The sequence below is a fragment of the Diorhabda sublineata genome, chromosome 2 (assembly GCF_026230105.1).
Source record: "Diorhabda sublineata isolate icDioSubl1.1 chromosome 2, icDioSubl1.1, whole genome shotgun sequence".
Lineage (NCBI taxonomy): Eukaryota > Metazoa > Arthropoda > Insecta > Coleoptera > Chrysomelidae > Diorhabda > Diorhabda sublineata.
In genome coordinates this window covers 41,057,070-41,076,168 of record NC_079475.1, presented here as the reverse complement: position 1 = coordinate 41,076,168, position 19,099 = coordinate 41,057,070, and the positions used below count along the sequence as shown (strand labels likewise).

The following is a 19,099-nucleotide window of genomic DNA, read 5'->3' as shown; positions in this document are numbered from 1 at the left end:
AAATCATCGATATCGGTACAGTATTACTTTATATTGTAGTTCTATGATGTAAATGTAGTTTTATGGTGAAAATCTTCGAAATCGCTTACATTGTTGCTTTATAATGTAGTCCTATGATCTAAATCATCTAAATTGCTTGGAATGTTGCTTTATAATGTAGATTTATGGTTGAAATCATCGAAATCGTATAAAATATTGCTTTAAAACGTGATATTTTAATGCGAAATCATCGATATCGATACAATATTACTTTGTACTGTAGTTCTATGATGTAAATGTAGTTTTATGGTGAAAATCATAGAAATCGTTTTGCATAGCCGAGTTCTTCAGAAGAAATAAAAAAAAATTAAAGACAATCGACGCGCTCTTAAAACATAGTAAAAACACATGTTTAAACTACAATAAAACCAAACTAAAATGCTAAATGGTTATTATGCATGTATCTTGTCAAAACGTTGGATGCCTGCAGTTGTTAAGCATGTAAATTTATGTAAAATGGCTGCGTTTTTGTAATGCAGCCCCGGTTTAATTGTTATATATACAAAGCGCCATGGGAATGACTCTAGTGAAAGCTTTAGTTAAAACCTCTGGTCATTCGAGACGGTAGTGGGTTTGCGTTAATGTCGTTGATCGTATAATTTTTACATTTTGACCTAATATGAAACACTTCTTTCATCGAATTTATTAAGAAACATACAGATCGGACATTAAGATAAGAATTAAAAGTTTACGTACCATCCAAAATTGATCATTACATTAATTATCATAGAAAAAGTGTTTAAAACAAATCCGGCAACGTGTAAATATTAAAAAACGCAAATATATTCATGAAAAGTAAATTCGATTATAGTTATTTATACAACAAGTGAGTAAAGTGACATTAAACGGCAATTCCTACGAGATAAAAAAGTTACTTTACTCATAAGTTGCATACAAAATTGTTTCTACGTCCTTAGCCTTAAAAAAATTCACAAAATTTTTATTAATTTTTATTTTGTAATACTAATATTGAAAATACCACTTTCAGCATTATTAATTTGAAGAAACGAAGAAGTTAAATTACTATTGGTACTTGAATTGGAACATTTAACGAGTTCAATACTTATTGGGGTGTTGGTAGGATCGTAAACATTTAAAGTGTTGCTACAAATCGTTAAAATTTTCACTGCGGAATCCATTTTGTTTATTATTACGAAACCCTCCGGAATTGTGTTGGATTTCCTCCCACCGGAATCCACAAATAGACACGCCGAAGAGCCCCAGTGTAGTTTTTTGGATTCAAATTTTTGAAAAGCTATTAATACTTATAATTTGGGTTTTGCATTTTCTATTTTTATATACCGGAAAAACAAATTATCTGTTTTTATATTTGTGGATTGAAATGAATGCAAAAAAAACGTGAATATTATAACGGACGTGGAAAAATAATGTTTGCTCAACCCCTCCGTTCATCTGTCTACCGAAAAAAATGGTATTTTGATTTAGAATTCGATTCTAATCTCCTCTCCATCTCTTGGCAACTCCAGCGTGATTGAATCGAAATCTCGAACACCTTAAAAATCGAGTCTGAAAAACAAGTTCGTGACCTATCTACTCAGATCTCCCCCACCAATTATTAGATCGACTATTGGAAACTAAACGTTTTCGAATGCAGCATCCAAATAGAAATGTTTCCATGGATTAAGATTTTGTCGAAACTAGAAATAAAACTGTTTATTAACTAGGTTTGTTCCAACAGAACAACTTGATCAGACGCGTTATGAAAATTGCTTTTCAACAGTATCAGATTTGAATAATGGACAAAAAGTTTTACGTTCCACCAACGTATGAAGCTACGTCTGTAAATCAAAATCAATTTATAAATCAAAATCTAATACTTTGACATATCAATTGATGCTGCTAATTTATTCAACTAATTGATTTGGAAAAGATTGAAAATAAATATTAATTTAGTTACGAAAATCTCTGGCTACACTGGCACCATTAATAAAACTCTAAATACTGATGTTTTATTTATTTTTTTATCTATTATTGTCCAAAATTCGTTGGAACCACGATACCACAAATTAAGCACTAAATAGTGACGACTTTCGATTCCTTTAGGACCAGTTTTAGAGTCTTTGTCCATAAAATTATTTTCCGAATCTTCTTGGAAACAACGACAACCCTAATTGGGCTCTAAACTACCATCATTTTGCATTCCTTGACATTTGCTTCCATTCCCAGGTCCTCAATTGTCTTTATCCGTATATTTACTTTCTCTTTTCTCCTTTTAGAGTCTATTTCCATAAAATTATTTTCCGAATCTTCTTGGAAACAACGACAACCCTAATTGGGCTCTAAACTACCATCATTTTGCATTCCTCGATATTTACTTCCATTCCCAGGTCCCCAATTGTCTTTATCCGTATATTTACTTTCTCTTTTCTTCTTTTTAGAGTCTATTTCCATAAAATTATTTTCCGAATCTTCTTGGAAACAACGACAACCCTAATTGGGCTCTAAACTACCATCATTTTGCATTCCTTGATATTTACTTCCATTCCCAAGTCCCCAATTGTGTTTATCCGTATATTTACTTTCTCTTTTCTTCTTTTTAGAGTCTATTTCCATAAAATTATTTTCCGAATCTTCTTGGAAACAACGGCAACCCTAATTGAGCTCTAAACTACCATCATTTTGCATTCCTTGTCATTTGCTTCCATTCCCAGGTCCTTAATTGTCTTTATCCGTATATTTACTTTCTCTTTTCTCCTTTTAGAGTCTATTTCCATAAAATTATTTTCCGAATCTTCTTGGAAACAACGACAACCCTAATTGAGCTCTAAACTACCATCATTTTGCATTCCTTGATATTTACTTCCATTCCCAAGTCCCCAATTGTGTTTATCCGTATATTTACTTTCTCTTTTCTCCTTTTAGAGTCTATTTCCATAAAATTATTTTCCGAATCTTCTTGGAAACAACGGCAACCCTAATTGGGCTCTAAACTACCATCATTTTGCATTCCTTGATATTTACTACCATTCCCAAGTCCCCAATTGTCTTTATCCGTATATTTACTTTCTCTTTTCTTCTTTTTAGAGTCTATTTCCATAAAATTATTTTCCAAATCTTCTTGGAAACCACGGCAACCCTAATTGAGTTCTAAACTACCATCATTTTGCATTCCTTGACATTTGCTTCCATTCCCAGGTCCTCAATTGTCTTTATCCGTATATTTACTTTCTCTTTTCTCCTTTTAGAGTCTATTTCCATAAAATTATTTTCCGAATTTTCTTGGAAACAACGACAACCCTAATTGGGCTCTAAACTACCATCATTTTGCATTCCTTGACATTTGCTTCCATTCCCAGGTCCTTAATTGTCTTTATCCGTATATTTACTTTCTCTTTTCTCCTTTTAGAGTCTATTTCCATAAAATTATTTTCCGAATCTTCTTGGAAACAACGACAACCCTAATTGGGCTCTAAACTACCATCATTTTGCATTCCTTGACATTTGCTTCCATTCCCAGGTCCTTAATTGTCTTTATCCGTATATTTACTTTCTCTTTTCTCCTTTTAGAGTCTATTTCCATAAAATTATTTTCCGAATCTTCTTGGAAACAACGACAACCCTAATTGGGCTCTAAACTATTATCATTTTGCATTCCTCGATATTTACTTCCATTCCCAGGTCCCCAATTGTCTTTATCCGTATATTTACTTTCTCTTTTCTTCTTTTTAGAGTCTATTTCCATAAAATTATTTTCCGAATCTTCTTGGAAACCACGGCAACCCTAATTGGGCTCTAAACTACCATCATTTTGCATTCCTTGATATTTACTTCCATTCCCAGGTCCCCAATTGTCTTTATCCGTATATTTACTTTCTCTTTTCTTCTTTTTAGAGTCTATTTCCATAAAATTATTTTCCGAATCTTCTTGGAAACCACGACAACCCTAATTGGGCTCTAAACTACCATCATTTTGCATTCCTTGACATTTGCTTCCATTCCCAGGTCCTTAATTGTCTTTATCCGTATATTTACTTTCTCTTTTCTCCTTTTAGAGTCTATTTCCATAAAATTATTTTCCGAATCTTCTTGGAAACAACGACAACCCTAATTGGGCTCTAAACTACCATCATTTTGCATTCCTCGATATTTACTTCCATTCCCAAGTCCCCAATTGTGTTTATCCGTATATTTACTTTCTCTTTTCTTCTTTTTAGAGTCTATTTCCATAAAATTATTTTCCAAATCTTCTTGGAAACAACGGCAACCCTAATTGAGCTCTAAACTACCATCATTTTGCATTCCTTGACATTTGCTTCCATTCCCAGGTCCTTAATTGTCTTTATCCGTATATTTACTTTCTCTTTTCTCCTTTTAGAGTCTATTTCCATAAAATTATTTTCCGAATCTTCTTGGAAACAACGACAACCCTAATTGGGCTCTAAACTATTATCATTTTGCATTCCTCGATATTTACTTCCATTCCCAGGTCCCCAATTGTCTTTATCCGTATATTTACTTTCTCTTTTCTTCTTTTTAGAGTCTATTTCCATAAAATTATTTTCCGAATCTTCTTGGAAACCACGGCAACCCTAATTGGGCTCTAAACTACCATCATTTTGCATTCCTTGATATTTACTTCCATTCCCAGGTCCCCAATTGTCTTTATCCGTATATTTACTTTCTCTTTTCTTCTTTTTAGAGTCTATTTCCATAAAATTATTTTCCGAATCTTCTTGGAAACCACGACAACCCTAATTGGGCTCTAAACTACCATCATTTTGCATTCCTTGACATTTGCTTCCATTCCCAGGTCCTTAATTGTCTTTATCCGTATATTTACTTTCTCTTTTCTCCTTTTAGAGTCTATTTCCATAAAATTATTTTCCGAATCTTCTTGGAAACAACGACAACCCTAATTGGGCTCTAAACTACCATCATTTTGCATTCCTCGATATTTACTTCCATTCCCAAGTCCCCAATTGTGTTTATCCGTATATTTACTTTCTCTTTTCTTCTTTTTAGAGTCTATTTCCATAAAATTATTTTCCAAATCTTCTTGGAAACAACGGCAACCCTAATTGAGCTCTAAACTACCATCATTTTGCATTCCTTGACATTTGCTTCCATTCCCAGGTCCTTAATTGTCTTTATCCGTATATTTACTTTCTCTTTTCTCCTTTTAGAGTCTATTTCCATAAAATTATTTTCCGAATCTTCTTGGAAACAACGACAACCCTAATTGGGCTCTAAACTACCATCATTTTGCATTCCTTGACATTTGCTTCCATTCCCAGGTCCTTAATTGTCTTTATCCGTATATTTACTTTCTCTTTTCTCCTTTTAGAGTCTATTTCCATAAAATTATTTTCCGAATCTTCTTGGAAACAACGGCAACCCTAATTGGGCTCTAAACTACCATCATTTTGCATTCCTTGATATTTACTACCATTCCCAAGTCCCCAATTGTCTTTATCCGTATATTTACTTTCTCTTTTCTTCTTTTTAGAGTCTATTTCCATAAAATTATTTTCCGAATCTTCTTGGAAACAACGATAGTACAAATAGAGCACCAATTATTGACTCTAAAAGTCAATAGAAAAAGAAGTTTGTTTGTGTATTTTGCAAATTGTCATTTGCTTCAATTACTGCTTCAAATTTATTTATATCAATTGTAGTGTCAAGTCCTGCCAGCTATCACATCACCTAGTATCTAAAATATTTGTTTCCAGCCGGAAATTTTGATCTATAAAATCAATGATAGACATTTCTAGTTGTACACACATAATGGAACTTATCCAGTACTGGACGAGCAAAAATATTTTAAAACAGAGGATCCGCAAGTGGTAACACGTATTTTAGATCGTGTAACGTGCTTCATCAAGTCGACAAACACTTGTGGTTACTTCTTTAATTCTGTTTGATATTTTACTAAGAAGAACACTTAGCATTCCACAGATTTTCCAGCTAGAAACAGCTCAATTTTCAACAGCTTTTGTATAATACTGCATCGTCAATGAACTAAGGCTCAAAAAGACCAAGCTCACAGAGTCAGAAGCTCTGGACGCATCGACAGAATATCACAACAAGTTTTTTATCTTTTATACAGTTTTCATCGAGTACAGCGGTTTATAACTGAACATTTATGTTGTCGAAAATTTGATTAGAAACTTTTTGTATACTTTGTATAGTGTACTGTTGATTTATAGGTTACCAGCAAGCTATAACTCGGAGCTTAACTAAATTTTAATCATATATCATATAATATGAAGTAATTGGTTTGTTTTACATAAATATTTGAGTTTTATTGAAACGTTTACCGACGGTATTGACCGACGAAACGAGACAGATTATTTTGCAATGGTGGTTAGGTTGGTTTAGGTTACCTTGAGGCACAACCTAACCACACGACATTATCAAAAATAACGCTGCAACTGCGGTAAGTTGTAGTCTGTTTTTTCATATTTTTGACTCAAAGTTTGTATCGATATTACAACCGATTATCAACATTCTCGAATTTCGAACTGTATAATTATCCTACTTAATATTCAATTATGTTTTTTTTTTGTTATTCGACATTCAACTAACATTGCGGTGAATTGTCAAGTGAAGCGGTTCACTACTTTTTCAAGAAAAAAAAAATCGCAATCGCCTCAAGTGTACAGGACTAGAATTTCTTGTTGTTATTGCTGATTAAAGCTTTTGCTACATAGGAAAGTCAAAACAAATCATTCTCTAAGGGCACTATTATGTTTACAATGTAGTTAATCAGCCCGCGAATAGATTTAATTTAATTACTAAATAACTGTATACAATTATCTAATAAACAAACGGAATAGGTCAAAGGTTTTAATATAAATTCACAAATCATGACTGGAATTAATGTATGAACGTTACAACTCAGTATTACAGAGTTTTCAACGGTTATTTTTATTTAACTGATGATAATACATAACGTATAGAAACTTTCTAGCCAAATATCCAGTTACAAATTCTTATTACAATGAAATTTGGATGATGCTATTGAAAAGTTTCTTGATTTGTTTCTATTATCGTTTTAGGATGTGTTTTTCTTTCCTTCTTGGTGCTTTTCCTGCTGGAATAGATGTAGAAATCTCCTTATCTTTTCCTGGAACTCTACATAGTTTTCCTGGGTTCTGATATACCAATAGACGTCCAATATTGAACTTGAAATTTCACGCAATAACTCTTACAAGAATACGTAGGACATAATGGGGATAAGTATTATCCCAATCAAATGGAGGTTAATCTTCAGTTCCAACTTGGATTTTCCTTCGATTAATCCACCCAGATAATCCACGATTCCGAGGTTGCTTTGCTATTCCATGAGTGTTTTACCTCGGACAGGAAACTACCCTGACCTATGAACTGGTTTCCTTTGTCTTGGGACCGTCAATGACTTTATTGAGCTACTCAATCCGCTCAGAAGATACCATTGACAAAGTTGAAGATAGAGTTGAATAGAGACGAAAATTCTAGAACAAACAAATGAAAATAATGAAGATTTAACAAAGAAATTAACAACGCAGAAGGTAGAAATCACATTGCGGTGAAAATATCAAAAATGTCATTGCACGATATAAATTTCGTTGGTATTGTTGTAAATCGTTTATCGCTACTAGGATGAGTAAATTTATTAGATGAAATGATAAATCCAGATATTTCGTGATATATTATAAACAAACAACAGCCCTAATTCCATTGTTATAGACCGGAAGTTAAACTGCGTATTATCGGACACTGATAATTTCGAATTCAATTTAGCTGCATTATAACTTTGTTTTACGAAATTGGAAACAAACGTTCACTCGACGAACAGCGAATGCATTTTTAAATATGTGTAAATATTCAAAGAAAAGTTGTTTGTATTTTTTGAAGAGACTCGATTCGAACGAGACACTTCACTTAATGATTTGTTTTAGATTATAGCGACATAGTTGAAATTGGTAATTGTTTTTAGATTTGTCTAGAGATCTACTTGACTTGTAAGAAAATAACAAGTTTTCAAACCGGATTTCGACAGTAAATTTGTTATAAAGAATGTACCTTATGTCATTTTATTCTTTTTATTTAGCTTTTACCCGCGGCACTAGGGGTCAAATCTGGTAAAATATTCAATAAGATTACAATAAAATCGTGATTTTTGGCTAAGGGATGATTTATTTTAATGTCAATTTCTACTTTTCCAAATGATATTTCCTTTACCTTTTCCTCTAATCACTGGTTCGTTGAAGAAATAACCTAATTTTTAGGTTAGGAAACGTGAAAATATCACTAGGGGTTAAATTTGGTAGAATATTCATTCAAAATACAGTAAAATAGTGATTTTTCGTTATAGGGATGTTTTTATAATCAATTTTCACTTTGTCAAACGATATTTTGTTCGCCCTTTCCTCTAGTCTTAGGTTCTATGAAGAAAAAACTTAATTTTTAGGTTAGGAAACGTGAAAATATCACTAGGGGTCAAATTTGGTAAAATATTCGTTCAAAATACAGTAAAATCGTGATTTTTCGTTATAGAGATGATTTTATAATCAATTTTCACTTTTCCAAACGATATTTTCTTCACCCTTTCCCCTAATCACTAGTTCGATGGAGAAAAAATCAAATTTTTAGGTTAGGAAACGTGAAAATATCACTGGGGGTTAAATTTGGTAAAATATTCGTTTATATTACTATAAAATCGTGATTTTTAATTGTAGAGCTGATTTATTTTACTTTTATAATCAATTTTTACCTAACCAAACGATATTTTCTTTACCCTTTCCTCTAATCACTAGTTCGATGGAGAAAACATCGAGTTTTTAGGTTAGGAAACGTGAAATATCACTAGGGGTCAAATTTGGTAAAATATTCGTTCAAAATACAGTAAAATCGTGATTTTTCGTTATAGGGATGATTTTATAACCAATTTTCACTTTGTCAAACGATATTTTGTTCGCCCTTTCCTCTAGTCTTAGGTGCTATGAAGAAAAAACTTAATTTTTAGGTTAGGAAACGTGAAAATATCACTAAGGGTTAAATTTGGTAAAATATTCGTTTATATTACTATAAAATCGTGATTTTTCATTGTAGGGCTGATTTATTTTACTTTTATAATTAATTTTTACCTAACCAAACGATATTTTCTTTACCCTTTCCTCTAATCACTAGTTCGATGGAGAAAACATCGAGTTTTTAGGTTAGGAAACGTGAAAATATCACTAGGGGTCAAATTTGGTAAAATATTCGTTCAAAATACAGTAAAATCGTGATTTTTCGTTATAAGGATGATTTTATAATCAATTTTCACTTTTCCAAACGATATTTTCTTCACCCTTTCCCCTAATCACTAGTTCGATGGAGAAAAAATCAAATTTTTAGGTTAGGAAACGTGAAAATATCACGGGGGGTTAAATTTGGTAAAATATTCGTTTATATTACTATAAAATCATGATTTTTCATTGTAGGGCTGATTTATTTTACTTTTATAATCAATTTTTACCTAACCAAACGATATTTTCTTTACCCTTTCCTCTAATCACTAGTTCGATGGAGAAAACATCGAGTTTTTAGGTTAGGAAACGTGAAAATATCACTAGGGGTCAAATTTGGTAAAATATTCGTTCAAAATACAGTAAAATCGTGATTTTTCGTTATAGGGATGTTTTTATAATCAATGTTCACTTTGTCAAACGATATTTTGTTCGCCCTTTCCTCTAGTCTTAGGTGCTATGAAGAAAAAACTTAATTTTTAGGTTAGGAAACGTGAAAATATCACTAGGGGTTAAATTTGGTAAAATATTCGTTTATATTACTATAAAATCGTGATTTTTAATTGTAGGGTTCATTTATTTTACTTTTATAATTAATTTTTATATAGCCAAACGATATTTTCTTTACCCTTTCCTCTAATCACTAGTTCGATGGAGAAAACATCGAGTTTTTAGGTTAGGAAACGTGAAAATATCACTAGGAGTCAAATTTAGTAAAATATTCGTTTATATTACTGTAAAATCGTGATTTTCCGTTATAGGGATGATTTTATAATCAATTTTCACTTTTACAATCGATATTTTCTTCGCTCTTTTCTCCAGTCTCAGGTCATATGAAGAAAAAACTTAATTTTTAGGTTAGGAAACGTGAAAATATCACTGGGGGTCAAATTTTTTCAAATATTCGTTTATATTACAGTAAAATCGTGATTTTCCGTTATTTCCAAACTGTATTTTCTTCAACCCTCTCTCTAATCCAAGGTTTAATGGAGAAAAAATGTTTTTATGTTAGGTTATATTGAAAAAAGTGCCGATTAAATGAATTTTTAACATTATTTCGTTAAAATTTTTGTCACATAAGTTAACATCATCGAATTATTCAGGTAGCAAGATCTAATTAGAATTTTTATCGTTACCATCGATCACATTTGATCTTTACTAGATTCTTGAGGTCTATTCTTCATTTGTAAAATTTCTAAACTAGTTTGTTAGATTTAAGGAGAGAAAATTAAATCATTACAACTCAATATTTTTATTTTTATATTGTGAATACAGTCGCTATTGAAATAATTCTACATCTGGTGTTAATTGTTGGGTAATTTCATTGGATATTTTCTCAGCTGTATTTCAACTTTTTCGGATCTTGTACGACATAAAATTCATCAATTTCCCGTAATAACTACTTCACATGAAGACTAGGATTGATAATAATCAATTTTACCTGTCAGCAAATGAAAAATAGATCGTTCTTGTGAGCAAAATACAGTTCTGGTTTTAATTAGAATAAGGGTACTATCATTTCCGCAGTAAATCGAGTTTTTTTCTTTATTATCGGTACGTCTACTCTGTGCACTCGGCCGTGGTCACTGGAAGATCATAAATCCCACAAGGCAGTACGTAATTCTTCACAGATCTCAATCCATAGCCGTAACAGGAAACAAAAATATTGGACATTGAGAATTTTTCAATTTCTTGACATTAGATTGACTAGTCCTTTTTTATTTTTAATCGGTTTTTATTGAGCTTGATTACAAAGAAAATTTCGGAAAAAAAATATTAATTTTTCAACGTAATATCCTTTTAGCTCCATACACTTTTCCCAGCGATGTTTTATATCCTTTTTATCACAGAAAATAATTCGAGAAGGTTAAATCTGGTGAATATGGTGCATGGTATAGTAATCCAAACTTTAATTCGATTATTTTGGACATCGTAATAACGAATGCGTGAGCTGGTGCATTGTCTTGATGGAACAACATCTTCTTCTTAGCTAAATGCGACTGTTTTTTTTTTCATTTCTATGCTAAAACGCTACTTATCGAGATAGTCGATGAGAATTGTCCTACTGCATTCCAAAAAACCAGGGCTGATTTATTTAAAATTTATAATGAATTTTCACTTTTCCAAACGATATTTTCTTCACCCTTTCCTCTAATCACTAGTTCAAGGGGAAAAACATTGAGTTTTTAAGTTAGGAAACGTGAAAATATCACTAGGGGTCAAATTTGGTAAAATATTCGTTGAAAATACAGTAAAATAGTGATTTTTCGTTATAAGGATGATTTTATAATCAATTTTCACTTTGTCAAACGATATTTTGTTCGCACTTTCCTCTAGTCTTAATTGCTATGAAGAAAAAACTTAATTTTTAGGTTAGGAAACGTGAAAATATCACTAGGGGTTAAATTTGGTAAAATATTCGTTGAAAATACAGTAAAATAGTGATTTTTCGTTATAAGGATGATTTTATAATCAATTTTCACTTTTCCAATCGATATTTTCTTCGCCCTTTTCTCCAGTCTCAGGTTATATGAAGAAAAAACTTAATTTTTAAGTTAGGAAACGTGAAAATATCACTAGGGGTCAAATTTGGTGAAATATTCGTTGAAAATACAGTAAAATAGTGATTTTTCGTTATAAGGATGATTTTATAATCAATTTTCACTTTGTCAAACGATATTTTGTTCGCCCTTTCCTCTAGTCTTAATTGCTATGAAGAAAAAACTTAATTTTTAGGTTAGGAAACGTGAAAATATCACTAGGGGTCAAATTTGGTGAAATATTCGTTGAAAATACAGTAAAATAGTGATTTTTCGTTATAAGGATGATTTTATAATCAATTTTCACTTTGTCAAACGATATTTTGTTCGCACTTTCCTCTAGTCTTAATTGCTATGAAGAAAAAACTTAATTTTTAGGTTAGGAAACGTGAAAATATCACTAGGGGTCAAATTTGGTGAAATATTCGTTGAAAATACAGTAAAATAGTGATTTTTCGTTATAAGGATGATTTTATAATCAATTTTCACTTTGTCAAACGATATTTTGTTCGCACTTTCCTCTAGTCTTAATTGCTATGAAGAAAAAACTTAATTTTTAGGTTAGGAAACGTGAAAATATCACTAGGGGTTAAATTTGGTAAAATATTCGTTGAAAATACAGTAAAATAGTGATTTTTCGTTATAAGGATGATTTTATAATCAATTTTCACTTTTCCAATCGATATTTTCTTCGCCCTTTTCTCCAGTCTCAGGTTATATGAAGAAAAAACTTAATTTTTAAGTTAGGAAACGTGAAAATATCACTAGGAGTCAAATTTGGTGAAATATTCGTTGAAAATACAGTAAAATAGTGATTTTTCGTTATAAGGATGATTTTATAATCAATTTTCACTTTGTCAAACGATATTTTGTTCGCCCTTTCCTCTAGTCTTAATTGCTATGAAGAAAAAACTTAATTTTTAGGTTAGGAAACGTGAAAATATCACTAGGGGTTAAATTTGGTAAAATATTCGTTGAAAATACAGTAAAATAGTGATTTTTCGTTATAAGGATGATTTTATAATCAATTTTCACTTTTCCAATCGATATTTTCTTCGCCCTTTTCTCCAGTCTCAGGTTATATGAAGAAAAAACTTAATTTTTAAGTTAGGAAACGTGAAAATATCACTAGGGGTCAAATTTGGTAAAATATTCGTTGAAAATACAGTAAAATAGTGATTTTTCGTTATAAGGATGATTTTATAATCAATTTTCACTTTTCCAATCGATATTTTCTTCGCCCTTTTCTCCAGTCTCAGGTTATATGAAGAAAAAACTTAATTTTTAAGTTAGGAAACGTGAAAATATCACTAGGGGTCAAATTTGGTAAAATATTCGTTGAAAATACAGTAAAATAGTGATTTTTCGTTATAAGGATGATTTTATAATCAATTTTCACTTTTCCAATCGATATTTTCTTCGCCCTTTTCTCCAGTCTCAGGTTATATGAAGAAAAAACTTAATTTTTAAGTTAGGAAACGTGAAAATATCACTAGGGGTCAAATTTGGTAAAATATTCGTTTATATTACAATAAAATCGTGATTTTTAATTGTAGGGCTCATTTATTTTACTTTTATAATTAATTTTTACATAATCAAACGATATTTTCTTCACCCTTTCCTCTAATCACTAGTTCGATGGAGAAAACATCGAGTTTTTAGGTTAGGAAACGTGAAATATCACTAGGTGTCAAATTTGATAAAATATTCGTTCAAAATACAGTAAAATAGTGATTTTTCGTTATAAGGATGATTTTATAATCAATTTTCACTTTGTCAAACGATATTTTGTTCGCCCTTTCCTCTAGTCTTAGGTGCTATGAAGAAAAAACTTAATTTTTAGGTTAGGAAACGTGAAAATATCACTAGGGGTTAAATTTGGTAAAATATTCGTTTATATTACAATAAAATCGTGATTTTTAATTGTAGGGCTCATTTATTTTACTTTTATAATTAATTTTTACATAATCAAACGATATTTTCTTCACCCTTTCCTCTAATCACTAGTTCGATGGAGAAAACATCGAGTTTTTAGGTTAGGAAACGTGAAATATCACTAGGTGTCAAATTTGATAAAATATTCGTTCAAAATACAGTAAAATAGTGATTTTTCGTTATAGGGATGTTTTTATAATCAATTTTCACTTTGTCAAACGATATTTTCTTCACCCTTTCCCCTAATCACTAGTTCGATGGAGAAAAAATCAAATTTTTAGGTTAGAAAACGTGAAAATATCACTAGGGGTCAAATTTGGTGAAATATTCGTTCAAAATACAGTAAAATCGTGATTTTCCGTTATAGGGATGATTTTATAATCAATTTTCACTTTTCCAATCGATATTTTCTTCGCCCTTTTCTCCAGTCTCAGGTTATATGAAGAAAAAACTTAATTTTTATGTTAGGAAACGTGAAAATATCACTAGGGGTCAAATTTGGTAAAATATTCGTTGAAAATACAGTAAAATAGTGATTTTTCGTTATAAGGATGATTTTATAATCAATTTTCACTTTTCCAAACAATATTTTCTTCACCGTTTCCTCTAATCACTATTTCGATAGAGAAAAAATCAAATTTTTAGGTTAGAAAACGTGAAAATATCACTAGGTGTCAAATTTGGTAAAATATTCGTTCAAAATACAGTAAAATAGTGATTTTTCGTTATAATCATCACAATGACCTTTCCTGGATATGGAACGACGTTTGCCTTCCTTGGAGACGGTTCTCCCTTTTCAGTCCATTGTTTTGATCACTCTTTTATTTCCAATGTGAAGTGATGGACCCACGTTTCATCCATGGTTATGAAACGCTGCAAAAATCGTTTTATTTCTTTAAAATACGTACAGCACTTTTTGAAATGCTTACAATTTTCTGCTAGTCAAATGCTTGGAAATCTGGCCGAATACCAAGACTCATTGTTGTAAGAAAGGCGAGGAAATTTAGAAGTGTATTTCAAAAGACACGTAGTTGTTCTTCATCTTCATTTGTCCTTCTGGAAATTCTGTAACCTCCAAGATATATGAAAAAGAGTGTATTAGATGTAGTTTAATCCATTTCAAGCGTCCTAAAGGAAATTTTGTGCTTTAGCCAGATACCGTTTGTCGAAAAGTCTAAGAACGTGCCTCAACTGATACCAATTGAATGTTTTTGAAGAAGTTTGATTCGAAACATAGATTCTGGAAGGTTAGGAAGCAACTACCCACGAATAATTAACACCAGATTCAGAATTTCATCAATTAAAAAGGAAAATTAAGAAATCAAGCGACTGGGTGTTGATTTACTGCGTTTTAATTATATTTTACTAACCATCGTACCATAGATTAAAGGTCATTAATTAAATTAAAATTGTATGTAAGTTTGTCCTGACAACAATCAAATTTCTCGTAAATTTCAGATCGTTTTTGGTACGCCTTTGGTTAATAATTTTCTATTGACTACTCCTTTAAATCGTTGGTTGCACGGTTACCAGCTTCTGTGGAATTGAAGCCCTCTAGTCATAAACTTGAGTATTCGCAATCGTGACTAATAGCATTTGCGATTGTTCTATTATAATGTATCTCCAGGCGCGAGCTTCCGAAAAATTCGTTAAAAAAATCCAAAATCGAACAACGGTTTTGCTACAACTTTCATTTAATAAAATAAAAAATTAACAATTCAACTCGAGAATAGTTTAGTTATTGTGCAGTATAATTTTGTTTGTTTGTTTGTTTACAGATGGCGCTTTACTCGAAGAGCAATCCACGCCGAAACCCACGCCCGAGCAAGACGAATCGCTTCTTCTCAATTCGGACCTTCCAATTTTCTTAGCGGAACCCCAGAACGCGTTCGTGGTAAAAGGTCGTCCGGCTACGTTACAATGTCGCGCCGCGCACGCGCTTAGTCTCTATTTCAAATGCAACGGCGCCAAGAAAATAGAAACCGTCGAAAATTGGTTCGTAGATCCTCAAAACGGCGTGCGGATTTTTGAGGCCGATGCGAACGTTACCAGAAAAATGGTCGAAGAATTTTTCGGTAAAGAAAAATTCAAGTGCGAGTGTTATGCTTGGAGCGGAAAAGGAAGTATCAAAAGTCAACCTGCTACTGTCGAAATTGCGTGTAAGTACTTATCGATTATGATACTCAAACCACTAGGTTCTTGATGCGTACAATACTGGTCAACAGTTCCATCCTTCAGGAGAATATTATAGAGAAAAGATTCTGCTGCACGTGCTGGAACTCTTCTTTGGTGATGGTCTCTAGGAGCTCTTCCATCGACTCAAATCGAGTCCCTTTCAGAGCAAATCTTTTTCTAACCTTTCAAGGAAGTCTGAGCAGACCCGTTGACGCAACATCTTTTGGTCAGGAGTCAGATTTTTTGGCACCAGCTTCGCACAAACTTTGGTCATGTGTAATTCCTCGTGGAAACTTTCGACGATCTGCAAAATTCTGTAACTTCTGTACGGTTATTATCAGTCGTCTTGAATTTTAAATGTCCAAAACGGATTTTCCCACCTATCACTGGTAAAAAAAATTGAGAAATGTGATAATGATACGGCCATACAGAATTGATATGACTCGTGTCCATGTGAACCATTGAACTTGCTTGGCATCCTTCAGGAGAATATTATAGAAAAACATAGAAAACATTCTGCTGCAAGTGCTGGAAGTCTTCTTTGGTGATGGCCTTCAGGAGCTCTTCCATCGATTCAAATCGAGTCCCTTTCAGAGCAAATCTTTTTCTAACCTTTCAAGGAAGTCTGAGCAGACCCGTTGACGCAACATCTTTTGGTCAGGAGTCAGATTTTTTGGCACCAGCTTCGCACAAACTTTTGTCATGTGTAATTCCTCGTGGAAACTTTCGACGATCTGCAAAATTCTGTAACTTCTGTACGGTTATTATCAGTCGTCTTGAATTTTAAATGTCCAAAACGGATTTTCCCACCTATCACTGGTAAAAAAAATTGAGAAATGTGATAATGATACGGCCATACAGAATTGATATGACTCGTGTCCATGTGAACCATTGAACTTGCTTGGCATCCTTCAGGAGAATATTATAGAAAAACATAGAAAACATTCTGCTGCAAGTGCTGGAAGTCTTCTTTGGTGATGGCCTTCAGGAGCTCTTCCATCGATTCAAATCGAGTCCCTTTCAGAGCAAATCTTTTTCTAACCTTTCAAGGAAGTCTGAGCAGACCCGTTGACGCAACATCTTTTGGTCAGGAGTCAGATTTTTTGGCACCAGCTTCGCACAAACTTTTGTCATGTGTAATTCCTCGTGGAAACTTTCGACGATCTGCAAAATTCTGTAACTTCTGTACGGTTATTATCAGTCGTCTTGAATTTTAAATGTCCAAAACGGATTTTCCCACCTATCACTGGTAAAAAAAATTGAGAAATGTGATAATGATACGGCCATACAGAATTGATATGACTCGTGTCCATGTGAACCATTGAACTTGCTTGGCATCCTTCAGGAGAATATTATAGAAAAACATAGAAAACATTCTGCTGCAAGTGCTGGAAGTCTTCTTTGGTGATGGCCTTCAGGAGCTCTTCCATCGATTCAAATCGAGTCCCTTTCAGAGCAAATCTTTTTCTAACCTTTCAAGGAAGTCTGAGCAGACCCGTTGACGCAACAGCTTTTGGTCAGAAGTCAGATTTTTTGGCACCAGCTTCGCACAAACTTTGGTCATGTGTAATTCCTCGTGGAAACTTTCGACGATCTGCAAAATTCTGTAACTTCTGTACGGTTATTATCAGTCGTCTTGAATTTTAAATGTCCAAAACGGATTTTCCCACCTATCACTGGTAAAAAAAATTGAGAAATGTGATAATGATACGGCCATACAGAATTGATATGACTCGTGTCCATGTGAACCATTGAACTTGCTTGGCATCCTTCAGGAGAATATTATAGAAAAACATAGAAAACATTCTGCTGCAAGTGCTGGAAGTCTTCTTTGGTGATGGCCTTCAGGAGCTCTTCCATCGATTCAAATCGAGTCCCTTTCAGAGCAAATCTTTTTCTAACCTTTCAAGGAAGTCTGAGCAGACCCGTTGACGCAACATCTTTTGGTCAGGAGTCAGATTTTTTGGCACCAGCTTCGCACAAACTTTTGTCATGTGTAATTCCTCGTGGAAACTTTCGACGATCTGCAAAATTCTGTAACTTCTGTACGGTTATTATCAGTCGTCTTGAATTTTAAATGTCCAAAACGGATTTTCCCACCTATCACTGGTAAAAAAAATTGAGAAATGTGATAATGATACGGCCATACAGAATTGATATGACTCGTGTCCATGTGAACCATTGAACTTGCTTGGCATCCTTCAGGAGAATATTATAGAAAAACATAGAAAACATTCTGCTGCAAGTGCTGGAAGTCTTCTTTGGTGATGGCCTTCAGGAGCTCTTCCATCGATTCAAATCGAGTCCCTTTCAGAGCAAATCTTTTTCTAACCTTTCAAGGAAGTCTGAGCAGACCCGTTGACGCAACATCTTTTGGTCAGGAGTCAGATTTTTTGGCACCAGCTTCGCACAAACTTTTGTCATGTGTAATTCCTCGTGGAAACTTTCGACGATCTGCAAAATTCTGTAACTTCTGTACGGTTATTATCAGTCGTCTTGAATTTTAAATGTCCAAAACGGATTTTCCCACCTATCACTGGTAAAAAAAATTGAGAAATGTGATAATGATACGGCCATACAGAATTGGTATGACTCGTGTTCATGTGAACCATTGAACTTGCTTGGAACCAGTTACAACCAGCCTTCAATTCACATCCTATTACCTCAAGAAACATTCCAGGATCTGACACAGCATTTATATTTAAGAAATGAATCGATGAAGGCTATGAAGTTTTCATAAAATCGAAAACATTAAACAAAAAATTCATTAAAACACGAAAGCAAAACGTTTGATTTATTATAGTGGTTCTTCAATTTATTATATTTAAAATCGATAACGACGCTGCGTTGATTATCATGTAGAAAGTTTATAGTCACATTTTTTTTTCTTTTTCTTGTTGTAAAGTCGTTTCTGTTTGATTTACAAACGCGGATGGAAAATTTGTTATTTGAAACTAGTTTTCAACCGCCCACTGAAATATACAAAAGAATTTATGTTTATTGCCTTACAGTTTTATACTAATTTTTTCTATGGGATATACGAAAATCATGAAGGAAATTGAAAATGAAAAAAATATTTTGCAATATTTAGTTCAATGCTTCATTTCTTCATCTAAAAGGGCACCACTGCTTTTATGGACAGATTATGTCATTGAGGAAAGTCCTAAAAACAAATTT

At 32.7% G+C, this 19,099-nt stretch overlaps 1 protein-coding gene across 2 annotated transcripts in view; it reads left to right on the top strand.

The window, feature by feature from the left end:
- LOC130453213 (netrin receptor UNC5C) overlaps positions 1 to 19,099 on the top strand; it is a 327,846-nt gene that overhangs the window by 81,466 nt on the left and 227,281 nt on the right. For both annotated transcript variants that reach the window (XM_056792838.1, XM_056792837.1), the window contains exon 3: positions 15,526 to 15,906. In XM_056792838.1, coding sequence (XP_056648816.1) covers positions 15,526 to 15,906 — 381 coding nt within the window. The remainder of the gene's footprint in view (positions 1 to 15,525; positions 15,907 to 19,099) is intronic.